Below are 24,616 nucleotides of genomic sequence, written 5' to 3'. Positions count from 1 at the left end.
TGCCTTCGATAATCAAAATATAAATTTGCTTCCAAGTTCGTTTTTTACAATGTAATCTCATCTTAGGTAGGCTCTCCATGAGTTTAACACTTTAAACAACTCTTTTAATAGATTTTAAATGCCCAAAGCCAGTGTTTTTATTTATGATATTGTGTGAAAGAATTCCACATAGCCAGAGGCTGCATTTCTAATGGCTAGTGTTGCGTGCTATGTATTTATATTCAAATGCACACATAGATCTATGCCAGTATACTGAAATGGACTTTAATTGGCCAGTGAGAAGCCAATTTATTTAAAACTGTACTTTTTCTTTTATTGCTTTGCCTTAGTGAGTTATCTTCCAAATGTACATGTATTGCCATCAATTAAAATGGCAGAATCTTTGAAAAATCAAAACATAAAAAGCAAGTTCCCTCCAAACGTTTAAAAATTTTTTTTAAAAATTAAAAGGGGGGGATGCAATAGTACACATACACAGCACACACACAATCTAAACCTTCTCAATCTGATGGTTTTGTATAATTGATTAGAAAATACATTTGGAAAATACTGAGAAATAGTGTCCAAATCAGAGGAAAAGAAACATCTGGCACTTCTGTAAAGAAAAACATAGAGAGGAAGGATGTGTTTGTTATAACTGAACGGAAATTATTCTTATTAGCTAGGTTTCCCAGACTTCGAAAGTAGAAGTCTAAAATGAACTTGAAACAAGAATAAGATGCCAGGTAAATCCTTCAAAAGGCAGAAGGCTGTCACTTGACACCCTCAGATAATAAAGGAGCTAACTTTCAGCAGACGGATTGGCATAAAGAAACAGCAGGATTTTTTTAAAAACGAGAAACATTAAATTTGCTAAAGTACTATACAAACAAATAAAGGTAGGAAATGAATCTAGGAATTTAAACAAAATATGAATTAGAACAAGAATTTGAATAGAAAGAGCATTTGGATAAGTGGTTCCTCTCAATGCTCATTCAGATTTACTAATCAAAATCACAGACCTTCAAACTTACCTCTTAGAATAAAATTCAGAAATCTATGATGTACTTTATATGGATATAATACTTATTAATTTTCTTTATGTGCTTTTAGCCAAAAAAAAAAAGAAAATGACATTTATGTAGTGAGGATGAGTGAAATTTATATTTTGCATTTATTTAAAAGTATCATGTTTACATTTAGATATATTTGTCAGGCCCAACTGTATAAGAAAACAGTGTAGCCAAGAGCTGATTCAAAACTGTTTCTTGGATATGGTCCCAAACCATTAAATTATGTATTTAGTACTAGTGGCTTATTTCCTATTTTACAAATTATTTATGATTTCTAGATATTGAATTTTTAAATGATAATAATTAACAATTTATAAAATCAGAAACAATTAATGTATTAGGTTACCTGTTACCTGTCTGTTACATAGTAGTTAAACCAATTTAATTTAAAATCAGACTTGGTAAATACCTGAAACACTAATTCCAGGTTAAAATTATGCCTGGCAAATTTAACTGGACACTTACTGATTAGAAAACTACTTGAGATCCACTTTATTATATAAATATACATGAACACTCTCAGCAGCATACCTATATTCTACATACATACCTCTTCCCGTGTATATATATGTATTTCACATGCATACTATACATGCACACAAAGGCACACACGTGTGTGTGGTATATTCTATTGACTGCTTTGGATTTTAAAGTAGCCTATGTGTATCTTTATTTATAATGGTATAGACCGTGGACATCCATATACACACGGCTATGAAAACAATAATCAACAGCAAAACATACAAAATACAGTAAGAAAAAGTGTCAAAGCAGCAGAGATGCCGGATGTCATCCCTGGACTATCAAATACACACGTAAGTACGACTGGAGAAAAAGAACCTAAATATTTCACTGTCAGAGAATGTAGAAAACAGCAATTCACTTCTACCTCATGTGCTTTAGGACAATGACAATTTAATACAAGGCCAGTGGATGTAAAAGAGATAAAAACTGAACAAACTGGGCCAGGGTAATCAAAGATTTTCTCCAGAGAGCTGACTAGGGCCGGAGCTCATATGCACTTATACCAGATCAACACTGTATTGTTTCTTTCTTCCATGAATTTGCTATGAAGCAAAATTCAGAGCATAGCTTATCTGCTGCAATGACTTTAAAGTTCTAGTGAGATGCTGTCCTCTTATTTCAAAATGCTTGATAGGTGATTCTCAAAAGTTTATTTGATATTAATTGGTGTCATAGAAATCACGGCTATGAATTTCCACTTGTATGACAAAGTATCGACCATAAGCACAGATTTTAATTTATTTTATGAAATAATATAAGCAAAACATTGAGTGCTGAAGAGCACTTTAGAAGTCAAACAAAGAAATACTTTGTTTAGTCACTAGGCTAAAACAAATGTTGAGGAATTTTTCACAAGTGATACAGACTTGAGGTTCGGCATTATGCCTACCTTCCCAAAGAACGTCCTCTTCTTTGTCTGCAGTTCTTGCAAGAGTGAGGTATTGTGAAAATATTGTTAAACAGACTCATAGAGAAGTTACCTGCCCCCTTTGATGAATAGCACCACGGACCTAAAATTAATTGCAAAAGTATGGCCCCAGCTAATGAGATGGTCCTTATCTTTTTTCAGCACAAGAAGCACAAGTATTTTTCTGCTGGCTCCATATTTTACAAAAATGCCTAAAGTATTCTTAACTCAGTAGAAATCTGATTAAAAGACTTCAAAGGCACAAAATAACATAAATTCTAAGATCTGGAAAATTTGAAGTTAAAACTAATTCCCTGCATTATTTTCTTTTTAAACCTTTATTTTCTTCTTTGCCTTGAAAAGAACAGCAAAAAATCTTTTCTCTGGCTTCTGTTAGCATTTCTTAAAGCTGAATTACAATACCATTCTTTATAAGATGGCCAATATACATCCCAGGTCAGATTAAATCAAATAAATATATCAAAGGCCATCAATTTAGAATTTAAAAAAAAGAAAAAAGAACAGTGATACCCTATTGGGGGGAAAACACTGGAAAAATGATCATCCATGCAAGAGAATTAATGGATATTCACAAGGGCTTTGCTAATAACATGGGTTAATTACCGCTGCAACACACTAGGCTCAGTAAATAAAGCAGCAGTGCCATAAACACATGAAGATGAGAAACCCATCGCTATAAGAACCAGCCAACGCCATCACCCTTGCCTCTGACCAGGAAATGGGAAGCTGTTTTCCAGACCTTTCTGTAAAAGGAGGCTTTCTAAACTTACCACCCAATCTGTACAGGGTAATACATAAATACACTGACACAAAGGGCTAGTGAATTCAGCATGGGGTGCTCAGCACTTACTCACCACTCCCATCCAACATTGATTCCATTAACTCAGAACACTTTTTGCTTACTCGAAGGAGAAAAATCATATGTTACATAATCCACACTGTCTGGCTATTTCGCCTATACATAGTTTGGGATATGTACAGTAGTTATTTAATTTTTAGAGAAATAGAATTAATCTGTTCACTTTAGTGATGTGATGGGAAGGTTACGAGACTCTACAGCTTAGGAACACTCACCCCTAAGTGCAGCTGGTTGTCACTTCCAGCAATTCACAAAGAAATCATCCGAAAACCCCTACCTTTAAGGCTGCAGGTGTTTTCAACAGATGTACAGAGAAGAAACAGGAAGGAAAAGTAATATGAGCTCCAAGTCTGGACTTTAAGGATTCCTTCTTAGAAAAATAAACTTAAAGACTCTGTCCATAGTTCTCAAATAAAATCACATCTCAAGTGACTTAGGCAAGCTCCCATCTTTTTAAAAAAATTGCATCCACTGGTTTAGGCTTTTTGTTGTTGCTGTCATTGCATACATTTTTCCTTCCTGCCTATTTTTATCCCATGTATTTTTTGACATTATAGTATTACTTTTGGATAGTTGTATTTCAATTTACTTTTAGCTTTCAACAGGGAGAGATGAGGCAGAGAAAAGAAGCAAAACCCTGAAAAAGAAAGAGGAAACCTTACAAAATAAAACTTGCATAGCTCCAAACAGGAATCTTAAAACACAAATCTGTTTAATTTTGGATGTCTGTCTTCCCATGATCAGGCTGAAATTTACTGAACTGTTCCCTCCTCGCCTTGCCTGTTTTGGAGTGTTTCAATTGCCTTTCCTTCTTCCAGCAGCTGTGACAACTGTTAAAACAGTCAGTAAAATTAAGTCCGCTCTATAATCCTGTAGTCAATGTTACATTTTAATCAGAGGTTGAAAGGGAATCATGTGATGAGCACACTCATTTAGAATGATTAGACTGACACATATGTCAAAATGAGCAGATATATTATTTTCATCTATTTATGCTATCAGTTATTACTGCTATTAAATGTGAAACAAGCTTTCAAGTATTATGCTCTTTAATGTGCTGGCACATTTCCTAAAATAAAAAAATACATAGTTATAGGTTAACATTTTAGGCTCTCCTAATGGTGGCCAATAAATTGCATGAATCTTTTTAACAGCTTCCAAAGCAGAAATTGTCCAATATTCTCCTCTGAAATTGCATAACTCTGGTCTCATTTCCATGTATACTCACACGTGATGGGGTTTAACCCAGCACACTTTACTATGAATATTAATAGCATGTATAAATTCTGTGGTTTATTAATTGAGACAGAGAGGCAGATGCATTACTAAGCATTAGATCTTTCTGTCTGTCCGGTGAACCACGTAACCATCAGAACTGCATGCAAACAATAAATCTGTATTTTTTAAAGATGACTTTTAATTGAGCCAAAAAGAAAGCTAGTTTGAATCTTGCGCCAAAGCCAAAAGGACATGTGTCCTGATTTCATTTAAATGTGTCTGCTTTAAGAGGCTTATCTAAACTAATTATTCAAATTAGCTATAAGAAGTTAAATTCAAGGAAACTACAAAGAAGCCTGGGGGTGGGGGTGGGGGGTTAAAGTTTGTTTTGTTTATTTATTTATGAGAGAAAGTTCAGAATTGGGTGAGCTTGGATAATGCATTCTTCCTGACATGAAGACACATGAAATTCTCCAGTGGGACAGCCTCCGGCGCGCTCACCTTCAAACTTCACTTGAGTGGGCAGTCCTACCTTTGTTTATTTTTCATTTATATTTTCACACAATTTAAGGTTGTTTCTTCCTTGGAGTGTTTACTACTGACGCAAGCACTGCCTTCCAACCTTTCAGTTCTTCCTAAATCCATCCCTCGGCTAATATCCCTTGTGTGAGTGTGTATGTGTGCAAGCATGCATACACACACGTGCACACACACTCACACTCACACACACGAGGAGCCACTGAGACTGCAAGTCACTTTTCATCTCTTGCTTAATTACAAACCAAGGCAATATGCAGTCACTAAGGACCGCTAGTGGACATCTACCTATAATGCACGACCTTCTGCTCTGGAGAGTTTTATATTTTCTTCACAATCTGTAGAGAGAAACGTTTGCCAAGAGCACTCTTTTCAGAATTATAACAGTTGGTATTACTGTAATGGGAAAGCAAAGCCATACAACTGACTCAACAGAAACAGGAACCAGTGACAGCTCCTGTGATAAACTAATATTTCAACGGTGGGTTGAAATTAAGTTTATGACCCACTCATTTACACAAGAATGCCTAATTTACTCCTTTTACCCCCTACTCACATGTCCCCCACCTTGGGCGATCCAAATATGTATATTTCCATGTGCATAAAGATATTAATAAATACCAATTAAACTGCATCTAAGGACAAAAGTACTTTTCTGCATTTTCTGGACACGATACATGAAACAAATCCACAATCTCAGCATTGTCTATTCAAGGGGAAATTTAGAAAGTCACTACTGTTTCTTCTTTAGTTTTTTTTCCCTCCCCTTAAATATTTATAATGTGTTAAAATCTCATGTTACTTAATGGACTGATTTGTCAGTTAAGTGCTGACTTAATGCTAACCATGCAAATAACATTATTCTAGCCCCGGACTGCACAGGGCTAGTTTTTAAATTGTTCTCTGAAGGAGAATTAGTAAATGTGCAATTTTGCCTCTAACTCTGCGCGGTAAGAAATGACAGGGAGCTGAAAATATCTGTCAAACTGCAAATACATAAGAGGCACTCAATAGTATAAATCATTTTGAATCCTGTATTTTAGAACATTCTTCCTTGGGAAAATGGGTCCTAGTAAAAGATGCATTTTAACAGTTCACTAAGCATTTGTGCCAAGTGCCTATTCTTAGCACCTGAATAAGAAGTGACTGTCACCCAGCTGTTTTACTGACAGTCACTGAGCTTTGCCTCAAAGGTAACACTGTAGTCAGAGAACAATTCTCGACTTACTGAATTAGGAGATCACCCTCAACACAAAAGGCACAAGACAGACACAAACAAGCGCTCGTGCGCACGACATACCCAGGGCATTACCTGAATCCGTGCGCCAAGATCCATTCCGTTCACCCCACACTCTCACCCCCAGGACGAGTTTTAAAAAGGAAAGAAAAAGGTACCTACTCTTCCTCGTAGTGCAGGGAAAAAGATTCAGGAAGGCAAAGTTCTACCGAATCCATGTGCGACCGGCAACCATTATTTGCGCACCCCCGCTATAAATCAAAGTTTCCTTGACAGAGCAGAGCGCAATTAACACAAATGTTCTCCTGGTGACAAGCCTATAGGCACAGCCAGTTGGGACCAGAGCTCTCACACTCTCCTAATCAAGGACTTAAAGCCCCGATTGGAGCTTATTAATATGAAGTAGAGCTTAACATATGCAGTCCCACCGGCCCAGGCGCGCAGCCGATTGGGGGGTCTCCGCCCAATCAGGACGGAGGCAACTGGAGGCTGCGAGGCGCCGCGGAAGCAGGCAGGTACGGAGGGTGCAGAGACGCGAAGGGGCTGGCGACGGAACCGGAGAGAAAAAGAGAGCGAGGACCGGAGACCGAAACGCTGCCCGTAGATACTGGGCTCTGCCTTTTCTTTCTTTCTTTCTTTTTCTTTTTTTGTTTTTTCTTATCTTTTTTACTCCCTCCCTCACCCCCCCCCCCCCCCCCGCCCCGGGAAGCGAGAAAAGAAACCTAATTTAACCCTCTAAGCACTGGAGGGATGTGTCTTGGGTTTCTCACCTAAGATCTCTTTTGCCTTGCACAGAAGAACTCACGCAGACTCTCAGTTAATTTGGGAAAGGATTCTGCGGAAGGTAGAGAATGAAGTTTGTCCTGCCGTAGTCTGTGTTTTATTCCACGGGAGGGGGCTCCTTCTTATTTAGTGCTGTACTTTCTCATTGATCCGTCATCATGTCGTTGCCTGTTTCCCTGATCTCTACTGGGCATTAAAAAAAAAAAAAAAAAAAAAATCCAAGACATGCTTTCTAAATTGTTCGGGCATGTGAAGTGGGATCGTCATCTTTGAGGTGGAATGCAGTTTTACACAACTACAGAAGAGGAAAGCGTGCCTCAATGCAGTTTGTGAGAATGCCTATGTAAATTCTATGTGTAAACATTGCTTTACCTGCTTCTGTCTCTCTACCTATAGATATACAATGCATAGCTTTTCAAAACAAAGGTAAACAACTGCAGAACAAATTTGCTGCTACAGTTTCAGGGGTGGGACCCTGAGGGCCGTAGGGTAAGTAGTACATTGAAACCGTCTCAATGCACTTTGACAAAATAAAGACTGCTTTTTTCTTTTTTCTTTTTTTTTTTGTAGGGAGAGCATTACTAACTGGTGCACTAAAAGTGTTCTTAATCATATACTTATTTCAATGTAAGCTTCCAAACTGGGAGACATATACAAGTATATATGATTTTTACCCCAAACGTCATCTTTCAAATAAAATGCAGTTTATATAATTATAACATATAACACACGCTGAATGCTTTAAAAAATTAACCCAGAAACATTTTGTAAATTATCACACAGTCTGGTCATTATAAGGACTAGTTTCAAACAGAAGTGCTTTTTAAAGAAAAGATAATATAAGAGAAGGGTCTTCTTTCTCCAACAGTGTATAAGCCTGTTTTTACTTTCCATATAACAAAGAATTTTCTTAAGTCCTATTTTTAAATACAGGATTTTTTATACTAGCAAATGTACAATGGAATAGCTACTAGCTATTTATGGCAAAGAGATAACTGCTACCTTATGACCCGAAATTTTGATATAATTCAGCTCTACTGTATATTAGTCCTACATGATATAAATAGTATAATCTTTGAGATCAAAATAAATTAGTTGAGATATCCAGTCTGTGTTAAATTTACTAGATCAGAACTCAACTCCGTCTTTCAGCCTCTCAAATGTTCTAGGCCTTTAAAAAACAAAACACTAAACTAGAACAGCCACATTAACATTCAGAATATAAAAATGCCAGATATGACTTGGTCCCCCCAACAGAAGAAAGCAATTTCCCTGCCATGTATTTAGCCATATCTAAGATATGGGCCTGATGCCTTTTATTTGTGGTCTAAATGCATACAAGTTTCTAGTGGAGAACTCACACAGCAAAAACTGTACCTAAGAATACTATACAAAAGCAGGTAGTAAAAGCTTAATCACCAGTAGCATTATGCTGTCTATATTGTTAAATGTGAACTCAGCAATTAAGATGTAAATTTGGTTGTGAGCAGTGAATTAAAAGAGCTTTGAGATGTAGAAAATCCAAGCATTCTGCAGACACCTCGGAAGGAAAAAAGAGATTTGTCTATTCAATTGAAAATGAGACATGTAATCATTTTATAATTTTAAAAAAATAAATAAAAAGGCGTTTGAAAAAGAAACATGATTTTTCTAAAATACAATAAAAGAAGTAGGGAAATATTGCTTCACAAAGACAGAAAAACATCTTTGGTTCAAAGATTCCTACCTTGATTTGTGAATAAACTAAAATTCTCAGGGTAATTAATAAATCCAGTTGCATACATTTTTTTAAAAAGATACAGCAAATAAAAGTTTCATTCTTATTTTGTCCAGGGACATTAAAAAAATAAAAATTATTTAGTGTAATCAATGGATCTTAATGTACTCAGCACATTCAGACCTTGTACCTGTGCAGAATACTGTACTCTATTCAGTTTCTTTGCGTTATCGTCCTGTGACAGAACCTGCTTATTACGCCTTTGAAATGGCCTTTTAAAGACAAGATTTGTAGTCAGTTATTTACAGATGGACGTGGAGTCACCACGTTTCATGAGAGTTATCTTTTATTTCCCAGAATTTTCTTACTTCTCGTAGGGTACTTATTTGACCCATCGTGAACCATCTGACTGTGTTGGTATCTACTTTTAAGCATATTTAGACTCATATTCATGTGTAAGTCTTTTTTCTGTGCTCACAGAGATCCATGTACAAACATACACAGTGTGGTCCCCACAGACCTTTCGCTAACCGTATTTCATCTATACAAGGTGCAGTGTCCATTGAACTAGCTTTCTGAATGACCAGAGGTGCACTAGGTTTGTAGAGCTGGTTTATTTTCCCTCAGGATCAATGTGTCACCTCTACAAGTCAAGGACCTAAGATTACACCTACTGTCTTGAATCCAGTTTAACCAATTTAAACTAATATCGACTGCACTAAACTTGTGAGACAGCTTCCAGAATATTTTATAAACACACAGCATAGTCATCTCAAGAATCTTCCCTAGTCACAGAGCTTTTTCACCTTGAAGGAGGAAAGAGTGGATAATCACAGGAAATAAACACACCATGTGCAATATTGAGCATAAGCCTTTAAGAATCTCAACTACAAAGGATTTGGGGAAAATTTAAAAAAAAGCGAAACAAGTGAACAGATAAACAGCCTAGAATAAACACTTTTGCCCACCAGTCTATACACTTCACAATCTTACCACAAGGAGTCTACCCAAAGCAGGATAAATGGAACCAGATAAAAGGGTCCCTATGAGTGTTTCACAAAGAATATTCACAAATTAGTTAATATCAGTCTATTAGGCATCAGACCCAGGGTCCACACGCATAGTTTCAATCTCTTCTTCTTTAAACAATGCAGCTTAATATCCAAACAACTTCATTCTCAGGCCCCAATGAAAGCACAGACACCAAGCAGAAAATAGCCTTCATTTCCATTTTCTGAAAGAATGAAATGGCAACAAACAAAACTCAAGTGCAAACAAAAGGTAAATTCCTGTTGTCCATACCAGACATTTTACTGTATTTGAGTCCGGAATCATTTCCTAAAACATTCTAACGGTGAATTCTTATGCTGCTAGAAGGTGATGAGAATGCTTAGTCCTGCTATCACTGCATGCTAATAGCTATTTTTAGTCCCCATCTTCCTTCTCTGAAAATTAACAGGACTCATCTGTATGAAAATGTTTATAGCTGCCACACTATTTCTGCAGCAAATCTTGATTTTATATTGCACATTTGCCATTTGTTAAATATTGCAAACTAAACAAGGCATCACGAATCTAGATTTTCAAATTGCCTTGTAATCTACTTTTGCGTATCTTTTCAAGACCATAAAACCTTTGAAAAGCTATTTAACTTTTGGAACCATCTTCCCTGCTGCCTGTGATATATCATGTGTAGTATAATAGACTTTTACAAACTACTATCTCTAACTCCAAAAGAAAACCCACAAGGAACATCCCTGGAAAAAGAACCCTGAAGGACCCCAGGTTCCCCTCTGCCCCTTCATGAGCTGTGTGCCTCTGTGTCGCTAGTTTCCTCATCTGTGCTTTGGGATTTTTCTTTTTATGCTATAAACCTGCTTCAGAAGATACCTTCCCACTGGGAACATAAAGACATCTTTCGAAGTCAGTATGACTACTTTATATCACCACCAAACCTCTATCAATTCATCAAACCTCATTTTCTGTTGCCTTTCATTTCTAGGGCACAGACTTTGATATTTAAATTATTGTCTCGATTGGCAAGAAGCAATCATTTCTACTGAAAGTGATCACTTCCACAGAAACACTAATAAAAACCTTTCCTTTTGACAAACATCTTGTCCTATAAATCCATCCCATTCCCAAATTACTGAGTCTATGTAAAAAAAAGCCCATTCTCTGGGGAGCAATTACCTCACCTCCATAATACACCAAACTCTTTTCCCAGTGTGTTTGTGAAAGTGTGGTGGTGGTGGGGGCGGGGGGAATCAAAGGAAGACAGAGAAACTAAAGAGGCAATTCGGTTTCTGTTTAATTAATTCAGGATTACTTCATTTTCATTTTGTCAAGCTAATCATATACATGGTAAAATGTCAGTAAAAATTAAAGTATAAACTACAGTAGCTCCAACGGGAAAACTGACTCTAGTTACGTTGTATTTCCAACATACTTACCCTGATAAAATACCAACTGCGTTTTTTCGTATCCTACAAGCTTCCTATAATCTGCATGGCATGTACTTCCAGAGCAATAGTTAACGTTTTGAGATTACACGTAAATAAATGAGTTGCAGTTATATTCTTTCCTGAATGTTAAGCACCATGAGCTAAATGCAGAAAACATTCAAGGTCAATGTCCCGTTTTAGACCTTTTCAGGCAGCTGTAATATTATGATAATCAAGCTTAAAATATTCCTATAGAAAGAGCAAATTAGCCTTTTCACTTGAAAGATGATTACGATAAACAATAAACCTAAGAGAGGATGAAATCCCTATTTTTAAAAGCCATAAATTGTTGACTCAATCATGTGTGTGATCCTGTTGTCCAAAATAAAGGGTAGCTTAACTCTGAGAGGAAGGTGGGGGAGGGATGGAGAGAGAACAGGAGCAGAAGTGGAACAAATATGACAGATTTCAGAGTAAGCAATACTTGCTTTGATACTGGTAAAATGATCAAATTATCCATCTTAATCACTCCATTCAATGTATATTTGAAGCTAAAAAATGGATATATCCATGACACATCAAAAAAGCGCAAAAGTATTTTTTTCCTGATGTATTTGAACAACACTGTTTGAAACTTCTCTTTTCTTATTTGCTTCCATGAACTTTTTTGTCCATATTTTCCAAGGACCAGCTTTTTTTTCTAAAGTGAGATATTCAGCATCTGGTGTCCATATAAAGAGGCTTAAAGAGGTGATTATGCTTTATTTGGATCTTAGAACTCTCTGACACACTTCTGAGGTTCCTTTTCATAAATGAATACATTTGATCAAAATCTGCTTCCCCCAGCAAATGCGAATGAATTAGGACTGTGTGTGTTTGTCATGCCTGGCAGAAGGCAGGTGACTGTGGAAAGCCTCTGGCCAGGTGGTAATGAACTACTCTGGAGTCATGCCTTGGCTTCAGATTCCAACTATGAGGGATAAGGCTTTGGACTTAAGAGTCACATCACCCACCTAAGTCTCAGTTTCTTCAGCTACTGAATGGGAGGAACAATAATAGCACCTTGTAAAATCATTATGGGGATTAAATGAGTTAAACCAATTTAGCACAGTATCCAGTCCTAGTTGGGGGGACCAAATGACTCAGTGGGCCAAGGACATTCCGGCTTGGGCCAGTTTTCCTAGCTTAAAAATTTACAGTACTCACTCCTTACACTTTCAAAAGTGCAGGGAACAATGCTCAATATTCTGTAACAACCTAAATGAGAAAAGAATTTGAAAAAGAATAGGTACATGTATATGTATAACTGAATCACTTTGCTGTATACCTGAAACTAACACAACATTGTTATTTAATTATACTCCAATAAAAAATAAAAATTATAAAGAAATACCCAGCATCCAGCCAATAAATAAATCAATAAATAAATTTCTATCAAAAAAGAAGGGCTCAGTTTAGAGCATTCATTTTACTGTCATCCTACACACAGGAAGCCCCCCATAAATGTTAACCATATTATTTTTAAATCTCACTAAATGAAAAAAGAGATAGAAGAGACTGACATTGACAATTCATTTGGCCTTCATCTTTGACTAGTTCAAGGTACTTAATATAGAAAAGAAATGCAAATATTCCTCCAGTGACACTATCAGTAACTTTTGCCATAAAATGATATGAACTGCTTGCTATAATACTGCCTCATATTACTGTTTTCATGTAATGAGTGGGAAAAACTAAGGTTGCCCCCTTAAAGCTACCATCACGTTTTGGGCCTGAACATGAGGAAGACAGACTTGAAAAGTTAAGTAATTCTGCCGACTCGCCAAAGCATTCAGTTGTACATTGTTTACCAGCAAGAAGGGGAGAGAGAAATTGCTCCTCCTTTTCTCTTTAAGACACTTCTTCCACAACCCTTCACCCTAGTGGGCCCATCAATAACAGCTGTTGATTTTATTACTATCCCTGGTACAAGCTCATTCACCCAGGAGTTCCTTTGATCAGATACCCCAAGGACTCAATTTCTTCACAAGGCTTTGCTCTTGTTACATTGAATGGCCACTAATCTACAGCAGAACTGAAGGTCTGGGCCACAGGGAATTACAGGTGGGGGCGGGGAGACAGTAGGGATTTCAAGTTCAACCCGATTACCTTACAGGTGAGGAAAATAAGGCTCAGAGTGGGTAAGAGCCTTAACCCAGGTTACATACCCAGGTAGTAGAAAAGCTCCTATTAGAAAAGATTCCATTTTCTCCCCTTTCCAGTGCTAACATAGTAACAAGCTACTAATGTAACTCTCACAATTGTTGACTATATACCAGTGCATAGAACTCTGGCTGAGATCGGAGCCCTCTAAGGTCAAAGGTCCCAAGTAAGAGCCAAGGGACATCTGATCCCAAGAGACAAATACCCAAGTGTATGTCCAAATTGTCCTCTACTTTCTCCAAAAGCTTAGAAAGATAAAAAAGAGTCACATATTAAGAAAAGAAGTGGGGACGAATTAGTAGAGAGAAATTCTCTTTCTTCTCCCCAGGTAATTAGGTGTCCTTTTAGAGAAAATTTGACTATCATTTCTTTTAGGGATCCAGTTTTTATTAAACGGCCACTCCTTTTCCCACTCTAACCCCTACCTAACTCTCATTAGTGGAACTGTACCAGCTTTGGTGGTGTCCCCAGGGCCAGTAATGGAACTCGGTAAACATTCCTGTCAATGTTATAGGAACACAAAGAATATATTTTGGATGAGCGAATGAATGAATAAACTGGTGACAAATGTTATTAGTCAGCTTATTATTATTCAGTTTAAGAGAGGCTGCCAAATGGAAAGATTGGTGGGCAAAGATGCATGCTGAGGAATGCTTTTCTGTACTTCTTTTCTGTACTTCTTGCTTTTCTGTAATCCAGTTGGATTATTAGAGTAACGTAGGGAAATTTAAAAAGATAAAGTGATTTTAAAACAGTAAATGGAGAAGAGGGAGGTAGAAAAAGACAAAAGGGAGGTAGAAAAAGATTTTAAAACAGTAAATGGAGAAGAGGGAGGTAGAAAAAGACAAAAGGGAAGACAGGATGAGAGGTCACAGCCTGCTCTACCAACGTATTCTAGCATTTCCTCACCACTTATTCTTCGAAGAGTTAAGAAGGGGCAACTTGGAATATCACTTTCTTTCTCATCTTTCTATTTTTCTGTTTTCCAAAGATTCATATTGACTAAGTACTGGACAGTGAAAAACAATATTTATTATCAAAACAAAAGCAAACAAATAAAGCTGCCATATTAGTACCTAAACCTGTGCCCCTTACCAGGGTAACATGGAAACATTTTCTTATTTAACCTGACAGAAATGCATTTAAAAATCATGATATCCCAGATATGTCCTGAAAACAAATACTTCTTTTATAAAAGCATTCAAAACTGGCCCTTGTATGCAAGATACAATTTTCGATATTAAGGATTTCAGGGTTTCCTTGGTTGGTTAAATGTGGACAAGGGTCCCATGAAGGGCCACATATCTTCTATTTCTATGTGGTCTTATGCTGGAGCAGCACAGAACACTGGATACTTTCAGCAAGGATTTCTCTTCTTACGGGAGAGGAAGAAGGGAATTAATTCATCAGCAGAAAAAGGCAAAGGTCTTGCCTCTAGGCCACGTTCTACCTCTCTTTGCTGCCCATAATTCTTTAACCAAGTCCTGTGTGTTCTGTTTGGTGGTTTCATTCCAAGAGGAAGACATAGATGAGAACATACAACTTTGCATCCTATCAGAGACACCCAAAAAGAATCTTCTAGCAAACCACACTCTCGATGCAAAAGAGAGTGAGACAAAGAATTGCTTTCTCATCTGCTAGTAGATGATAATAACAGGAATGGTGACAGGGAGGCGGACATGAGGACAATACTCACATTAAAACCCTGGGGGCTCTTATCTCACCTGTAGTTTGTCCCTAAGTGCACAGCTATTTGTATCACAAGCTTTATCCAATCAAACTTTGTGTTACAGAAAAGCAAGTAACATAATTAAAGACACCGTTTTTTTCTGGAGTTCAGTTACCACTTGAATTAGAAAACTAAATAAATCGAAGACGATTTTCATTAGTGAGAAAAGAAACAGATTAATTCGCCCTTCGATAAGTTGGAACACCAAATAAAGAAGTAACATTTAACAAAGGAAGAAGGTTTTTCAATCTTCACAGCTTTAAAATACAGCCAGGTAGAAAAGTTTAGCTGTTGAGAAAATCTTCTAATATAATAGGTAGAATAGCTAATATTTTTGCTATAATTTAACATTAATAAAAGCTGTTTCACACAAGCATCTTTTGTTCCTCACAGCAACACTGTGAAGCAGGGAGAAACTCTATTATTATTATCCCCATTTTATAGATGACAAAACTGAGGTCTGAAGAATTTATTTGATTGCCCAAAGACATTTGGTTGTGAGGCTGCAAAGTCAGGACCTGAATTTCTTGTTTTTTAACTTCTACATCTCTTGTGCTCCTAATCTGTTTCCCATAAATCTTGATGCATCCTCTTAAAAAAGACACGCAGGAAGTATGGAAAATCATTCACTAGTATGCATTTTTGTCCACCAACAAATAGTTTTGTTTTAGGAAAGTGGAAAAACTTGCTTCCACCAATGATACACCTTATTCTTCCTTTCTCATTGAGGAAACACACCTTTTGGATGCCTGATCCGTACTGCCCTGTGGAAGTTTCCTGGGATAAACACATATAATGCTGGTGAGAATTTAAAGTGCAAAAAGGAAAACTGAAGTCTCATTTTCCCTTCTCTGTCAACTGGTTTCACTCAGAAAGCTTTGGTCTACCTCCTCATTGATTAGTTTCTCTACCTCAAGTTTCACAGTAATGCAACCATAGTCTAATTCTAGAATATCTAAGCCAGGGAAAAGAGACCTAAGAAGGAGCAAAACGATTCTTCATTTAAAAAGAAGCAACAACAATTTGTAAAGATTTAAATGAAGTTTAAAAATCACCTTATTTGCCTGGAATGTTTCCAAGATTTCCTCATTAGTAAAAAAAAGAACTGTGATCAACCTATATAATGTAATAGCATTATAAACATCAGCATTCTTTTCTGAATTATTCTATTTTATCTCTCAAATCTTTCCAGAATTCTGTAGAAGGGGACTGCATTGCATACTGCCAGGTGCTCCTGGGCCTGCGTACATTATTGCTAAGAAGATCTTGGAAGGAAACATGGCCACATTTTGTTTTCTCTATTAGCAAAGATGATTAAATGAGACAATATTAGCTTTAATGGGCTCTTTCTGTGGTTAGAGCTTTCCAGTTCAGCCCCACCACTGGCCTCATTTCCATCGATTGAGCAGTTAGTCCAATTCAATTATTCAATCCCAATCAATATTTTGAGATGTACAGAATGTAAATGTAAACATTCTGTTTATTTTTCACCAGACTTAATTCCTGTACTTTTACTGGGGGAGAAAGTTACATATTTATAAATAAACTCTCTAGTATTGCAAAGAAAGTGTTCCTTTCCTTTAATTCTGGCTCTCATTTGGTCAGCTACGGTGTTTAGCAAAACCATCCACAGGGTAGACAGAACACCCTTCCAGTCCTCTGAGGCTACCTGAGATGCCTCTTCCTCTCTAAGCCTCCTTCAGGGGTCCCCAGGCAGAATCAATGGCTCTCTTCTCTGTGTCCCACAATGCTTTGCACTAACGGGTCTAACTGGCTTGTATCAAGGTAGGTTGTCCTATGTCTCTATGCTTCCCATTTAGTAATTTTCTTGATGGGCTTTAATCATCTGGGCTCTGTCTAGTACTGTAATCTGGACATTTAAGGCCTCAATAAATATTCTCCCAAGAGATAGCTGATTTGGGCAAAAACTGTCACATTCATGCTGATTGATTTTTTTCTTTTTTTTTGTAAATGAGTTTCAATGTTTCTCTAAAGAAATCCTGCCACTATTTTAATGGGGCTTATATATTTATTCTTCCACAATGAACTACTCATTAAATGAAACTGTATTTTGACTTATGAGGGAAGGAGTATTGTTATTGCTGAATTCCAGCCCCCTCACCCCACCCAGTAGATAAAAAGAAAAGGTTGACGGTATTCTTTAGTATTCACTTTCTACTTAAGAAAGGATTGCACAGTGGTGGCAAAACCCTGCCTTCTCCTCACCTTTGCCATCCATGAGAAAGCTTCTAGAACAACTGTGTACAAGTTTTGAATCCTTACAATCATATTGATAAATAAATCTACAACCTTAGGTGATACTGAGTGGTCTCAGATAAGTGAATTATTTACCGAAGAGCTTGATTCTCTGCGCCACTGTACTCATGTCTTCTTGAGAAAGACAACAGGAAGAAAAATTCCCAAGGGGCAGGTCCTGCTGTATTAATGAGTCACCTTTCTAGACTGTATAATCCATCCAAAATCTGATGCTTCTAAAGCGCTGAAGAGAATTTTAACACCAGTGTTTATCCCTCAAGTTAAAGTCAAGCTGAATTTTAGGGGAGGAGTAAGAATAAGATCTCTGAAGTTCCCCCATCTTGCCCAGAGATGTGAGACATTGTGGAAAGAACACTTGAGGAGCAAGTGTTCTTCTCCATCATCTGTGACCTTGGGGCTGGCCTTTCATCTCATCGGGCTTCCGTCAATAACGGCATTGGATTAGTGCAGTGGTTCTCAAAGTGTGGAGCCCGGACTAGCAGAATCTGCATCAACTGCAAGCTGGCTAGAAATGCAAATTCTCAGGCCCCGCCCTGGACCTACTGAACTGGAGATCTGGTGCAGGGGGACTGGACCTGAGAAATCCATGTTGTAACGAAACCTCAGAGTGATTCTGGTACCTAAACGTGAGGGCCACTGGGCTAGAGGATCCCTATCGGGTGCACTGAGCCTAATGAATAAAGTCACACAAAACAAAGCCAAAATAAGCAAATAAATACACCGCTGCTGACTACTAATGCCCAGACACGACCGCGGCTCTCGAGCTTTCAGAATACTCTAAATTCCGTTCTCTTTTCAGTTAGTGTAGGTAAACTTTTTTTACTCGGCAGTTTACGCTGCAAGATCTGCAGTAAAAACTTTAAAATGATGAGAGAACACGGGCTTCCCTGGTGGCGCAGTGGTTGAGAGTCCGCCTGCCGATGCAGGGGACGCGGGTTCGTGCCCCGGTCCGGGAAGATCTCGCATGCCGCGGAGCGGCTGGGCCCGTGAGCCATGGCCGCTGAGCCTGCGCGCCCGGAGCCTGTGCTCCGCAACGGGAGAGGCCACAACAGTGAGAGGCCCGCGTACAGCAAAAAAAAAAACTGTGAGAGAACAATATGGTGACTCAGAGAGGAAGGGTCTATATATATCAGTGGTTTGAAAGCTCTCGATTCCCCAGGCTACACTTCAGCCAACCAACGTATAATCTTTGGCATCAGGAGTTTTTAAATCTCCTGGTGAATTCAATATGCTGCCAAAGTTGAGACTGGAGAACCACTGGTAAGTTGTTTAGCACAGGACCTGGAATCATTATTTTACCATTACTGAACCATATAAAGGAAATGTAAGTGAAAGCATCCAGTTGCCTATGGGATGGCTCAGGTGCAGTCCTGGTCCCTCAGCTTACTGGCAAGCACCTGAATTATTTCGTCTTAGCGTTATCACCTGCAAGAACAATTAACAAGAGGGGAGAGAAGATAAAAAATACCTGCCCTGCTTACTTCACATGGTGATTGTAAACACAGACGAGATCATGTAAATCCAAGGCCACTGTAAACTACGCACATGTAAGAAAAGATTATTCTTACATACACCCCGTACACACGATTTCTAACCTACAGACATCTCAGTGGCCTATGTTACATGTCAAGTCACTAAATGCAAGTGACTTCTAGACCTTCAGCTGGTCCTGCCGAAGAGGAATCACCTTTTTTGTTGTTGAGACCATGCTAATATCCCAAAGCCCAAGGATAATCATAGAAGGAGAGAATCTGGATCCACACTAAAATCACCTGGGGGGTTGACAACTATAGAAACTTGAGTCTCACCCAAATTCCCTGAGTCAGAATCTCTGAGATCCACACAGTGCTATTTTGGAGAAGAGGTCCACTGGTGATTCCAAACTGCAAGCAAGATTGAGAAAGAGAGAAAAAAGAGGTGCCATTAAGCAATGGGAAAGTGGCTTAGGGTACACTGAAAAGCATTTGCGGGCCTCGAATTTTGTGTGACGTAATGCCGAGGAGCTAAATTTTCACAGATCCATCCGTTTATGCAATTTAACTAAAATGAGTGCAATGCCGCCAAGCATCTAGGAGAAAACAGTGAACCACGTGTTCTGTCACTGAGGTGCTCAGTATCATTTAAAAGTCTACCTTAACACAGTGCTTCAGAATAAAAACAGATGTGAAACGCTTAAAATATTAATGTGGGATCATAAACAATAAAATTTATTCTTCATTTTCTTCCTTAAATTCTTAGGCATCGTTTGAATGGTTTCACAGCAAATGTGGATGATTTTTCTCACAGATGATAACGGCCAAATGGAATTTAATGTGGGAGAAAAAAAGTAGAATGAGTGGGGGGCACAGCAGTAAACAGAGATACCAGATGCCAGAGCTGAGAGGTAAAAAAACAGCTCCCTTATAAGGAAAAAGTTCTAGAACTTTCAAACTCCTGGCAGATTCCTGAACATATAGCCCCATATCTCACTTCTCTCTGCTTTTCCCCAGTCCTTCTGTTTAGCAAAATCCTACTTATCCTTAATACTTAGTTCTCCCTGGGGAGATCAGAGGAAGCTTCTTATGGGACAGAGACCCCACCATTCTTCTAACACCTCCAGTAACCAAATGCTGTTGACTTTTTCCTTCTATTTGCCTGATTTTCCCATGACTATAAGCTTCTTGAGAATAAAACTTGTGTCCTATTCATCTTTATAAATAATCCCAGCTTCTTAGGACAAGTGCACAAAAGGTGATCTCCAAAGACTCATTAAACCAAACTAAAAAGCTGCCTGGCTGTGTGAAACATGAAGGAATTCCTAAAAGGGCAAGAATAAGATGTCGTAAAATTATGGCTTTAGTTTTTAAAATAATTTTTAATTATTAAATTAAAATGTTTAAGACTTTTTTGGATGCGGACCATTTTTAAAGTCTTTATTGAATTTTGTTACAATATTGCTTCTGTTTTATGTTTTTTTTGGTTTTTTGGCCATGAGGCATGTGGGATCTTAGCTCCCTGACCAGGGATTGAACCCGCACCCGCTGCATTAGAAGGCGAAGGCTTAACCACTGGACCTCCAGGGAAGTCCCTAAGTTAAATTTTTAATAATTTTCTTTTAGCAAAGAAGCTTCCTGTACATAAAGTGCCTTCGGTGATCTTTTGGACTTTCTACTTGAGGTTGAGGAGCAGAGCTGCCCAGGGCCCTTGCCCAGTGGATTTAAATAGTAGGTGCTTTGAGATGCTAATTCTTGATTCTCTAGGGACTGGCATATGTGATCTATACAGGTGGTTCTCAAAGTGAAGCATCCCTGTTACTTGGAAACTGATCATGACAATTTCAGACCCCAACTGGAGAAACCCTGAGCGCCGGCGGGGAGGTGGGGGGGGGGCCAGCAATCTGTGTCTTATCAAATCTTCCAGGCGATTTTAATGCATGTTCAAGTTTGAGGCCCCCCCAGTTCAAAAGAAAGGATTTCGAAGAAAAATGAAAAAGCAACCTCTTTTCAAAGTCAGTTTCTATCTGGGCCATGGAGTCCCAAGCTCAGATGAGCAAGTGTTTCAGAACAGATGAAGACACAGCTGCACTTAAAGTTCCCACTTCTGGCCCCTTAGGAGAATGCAAATAACAAACCTGTCTCTTTTCGGCACTCTATCCAGCCAGCTGTCTTCATCCTTCACTATTTTTCCCTGTAGATTGTCTTGTAAATGTGGCCACATCTTAAGTCTTCACTGACTCCTGACCTCGGGAATGTTAGCCCCTTCCCGGCTGAAGAACACCCTTTGGATCACTGACTTGCTATATTATTCTATGTTTAATAGGCCTGACCTGTGCAATATTTTTTATCTGGCTATAGTCCTATCTCTAAATTCTCTATTTTGAATGAATACTGATTTTGTGACATGAAGCCTGCTATATAATGAAATGCAAACAATGAAAAGACTAAATCAGTTTACAAAAAATCTATTTGTCAAACAGCGTGGCAATGTTCCCAATTTAGTCTGGGCCGTTCATGCAGCTCTTGATAAGGGAGTTAAAAACGTAGCTGTTCGCCAAATGAAAATACAAGCATCTGCACCACAGATATATTTTCCTTTCAAAAGTCTTTGTTGTAACTTGTAGCTAATTAAATGCCCTCACATGAGATGTACACACACAGCAAAATCAGAGAATGTTCTTAACAAGGGAGCTTGGGTTAAGAAAGAGAGCAACGCTAGCTTACTACATACATCCTTATATTACATTTACATTTCTATACAGCTTCATCAGCCTGACAGAAAAAAGCAGAAGGGGAGGGCTTTTTTGTTCAATTTTGGACTAGAGAGATTTCTAAGCCCTGCAAGGGAACGTGCTTAACATTTTAAAAAAAAGAAGAAAGAAATAGTAACCCTGCCTTAGATTTTTGTAGAAAAATAATGCTGTCCACACACCTTTCTACATACCCAGCTGAGTAACTAAAAAATGATTGAGAACTGAAAGGGTTCAAATTTTTATCTGTAACTATTTTCTTCACTCCTAGAGCTTATTTGCAGGCAGAGGTGTTCCGTATTAAACTTGACATTTATTGGAGTGGTTTTGAACTTACCATGTCACACTTATCAATATGGGATTTAATATAGATTGACATTCTTTAGTTTTTCCACCTTCTGAATGTAACTATTTCATTGGTCAGAATTTAAAGTGTTAATTTTCAGTTGAAAAATATTTGAATCGTATAAAAAATGGATTCTGCAATATAACTGGCACTGAGTTATCACAGTTTCTAGCCTGTGCCTTCTCTCACAATCCTGTCCCCCTATGGGAAGGCTGTCCCACATAACAGAATCACATGGAACATAAAAACAGAACACTGTCCACACAGAGAAGCTGTTACTAGAGAACTGAATGCTCTTTGGGGTCAGTGTAATATATAATTATTTCTTTATATCTGGTCACCATCCTATGTCACTACACACGTGGATGCCCACAGCCCTGGCCCAACACACCTACACATCTTTTTTCACCTGGAAACTCAGAAAGATCACCTCCTCCCTGGAGGCATCTCTTATTGTGCCATCCTTTTGTGTTTTCATATCTGTTTGTACATAAGTGTATCTCTCCCGTTAAACTGTGAGCTCCTTGAAGGCAGGCACCCTGTCTTAATCATCTCCAAAATGCTTGGAACACAGTTCAGGGCCTGGCGGAGAATAGATGTTTAACAGCTGTCTATGGAATAAATGAATAAACACAAGCGTAACAGGGCACCTGCCCTTTGAGCTTTGAATTGTTACTGTTACGAGAGACAGTAATTTATACAACCCTTTTAGTCATCAAAAAAATACCACGATTTTGCATATGAGTGCTTGGAATAAATTTGTATGTTTGTAAGACCTGTTGATTCCAACCTTAAATCATCTCTGTGTTCTCAAAGCTTTCTGCCTGAATCTCCTAACTAGTGGTTTAACTGATCTCCCTCCCTCCATTTTTCTACATCTTTCTAATCCAACTCATGCTGTTCCCAAGCACTGCACCCCATGTTATCCATGGCTACACAACAAAACCAAGATTTCTGTAACCTGAGATTCAAGTCTGTTCACAATCTGACCTAAATCCTCTTTCCTAGCGTATTTCTCACATTTCTGCTTCTAGAAACCTAGGGATGACAATCCCGGATTAACCCGGACATACGGAACGCGCTCCTATTTCCAGGAGTTGTTTTTTTTTTTCTTTTCTTTTCTAAAAACTTATTTATTTTTGGCTGTGTTGGGTCTTCGTTGCTGCACGCGGGCTTTCTCCAGTTGCAGCGAGCGGGGGCTACTCTTCGTTGCGGTGCATGGGCTTCTCATTGCGGTGGCTTCTCTTGTTGCGGAGCACGGGCTCCAGGCGCACGTGCTTCAGTAGTTGTGGCACACGGGCTCAGTAGTTGTGGCACGTGGGCCCAGTAGTTGTAGCACATGGGCTTACTTGCTCCACAGCACGTGGGATCTTCCCGGACCAGGGCACGAACCCATGTCCCCTGCATTGGTAGGCGGATTCTTAACCACTGCGCCACCAGGGAAGCCCCTATTTCCAGGAGTTTTGCCCCAGCTCTTCCCACCACCCCTCTGCAATGCTCTTCATAGATGTGCTACGTCTTTCCAAAGTAGGGTTAGAGCCTTAGGAAAGGCCATGGCCAATTCTCCTTGAGAGAGAGGAGAGAAGGTAGCAGGTTTTCTGAGCTAAGCCTTAAAAGATAGTTGGAGGAGGAAGGATTCAGGGTACGTGTCTCTTTAAAGACAGAAGAGAAGCATAGATAGAATCACAGTTCTTCAACAGACTGGAAGCTCCTTGAGGACAGGAGCTGCCTGGCTCATCTTAATAGCCCCAATAGTACCTATCAGAGTGCCTTGTATGCAGAAGTTGACCAACAAATATTTTTCTAATGAGCCTTTATCCATTCCTGCACTAACTCCCTCCAAACCTTAATATGATATCTTGCATATAGTAGGTACTCAATAAATATCAGTTAAATGAATGAATGACTTCGTAATCTTTCAGTTCTTTGAAAAATGCAAAAGTGGGGAAATGGACAGAGTGAATAAAATTTCAGTTGCTAGAAAAAATTCTTAAGAAGAAACGTTAATGGTTAGGAACACAAAATATGCGTATTTTGTTTACACACCAAAAATAAACTGTATTTAAAAACTAGTTAAAATGTTGTATTCACATCGCCCTCTGGTGTTGGACTCTCCCAGAAAACAAAACAAAACAAAACAAAACCTCAAAATTATAGTTTGGGAAAATTTTTCTCTCAAAAAAAAGGATTCTACCTTTCGTGGTAAATGCAGCATGTAGTGCTGAATGAGAAGAGTAGTGTCTTTCAACTTTGCTCCAGTTATGAATTCTTAACTCCAACAAGGTGTGGAGCCTCCAGTATATTTGCTGAATGGAGTGAATTCCTCCTTTTGCCAAAGTCACAAGCTTACCATGAGAGTCATTAGAGTCCAAAGGAATAAGGCTGCTAGCTGTACAACAAGGCTTTGCAGGAAAGGTGTGCTTTAAAACCGCATCAACCCCTTCCCTGGTGGCACAGTGGTTAAGAATCTGCCTGCCAATGCAGGGGACACGGGTTCGAGCCCTGGTCCGGGAAGATCCCACATGCTGCGGAGCAAC

At 38.5% G+C, this 24,616-nt stretch overlaps 1 protein-coding gene across 2 annotated transcripts in view; it reads right to left on the bottom strand.

Annotated features, from left to right (window-relative positions):
* Window positions 1-24,616, bottom strand: part of ESRRG (estrogen related receptor gamma) — a 583,686-nt gene that overhangs the window by 207,431 nt on the left and 351,639 nt on the right. Inside the window, exon 1 of one of the 2 annotated variants that reach the window (XM_065892078.1) lies at window positions 6,519-6,574. The exons of the other annotated variant lie outside the window; for it this stretch is intronic. Coding sequence (XP_065748150.1) covers window positions 6,519-6,574 — 56 coding nt within the window. Of the gene's footprint in view, window positions 1-6,518; window positions 6,575-24,616 lie in introns of those variants that run through there. 2 annotated transcript variants of the gene reach the window in all.

Source organism: Phocoena phocoena, chromosome 1 (assembly GCF_963924675.1).
Source record: "Phocoena phocoena chromosome 1, mPhoPho1.1, whole genome shotgun sequence".
Taxonomy (NCBI): Eukaryota; Metazoa; Chordata; class Mammalia; order Artiodactyla; family Phocoenidae; genus Phocoena; species Phocoena phocoena.
Note: the sequence above shows the minus strand (reverse complement) of the source record. Positions and strands in the feature narration are given on the sequence as shown.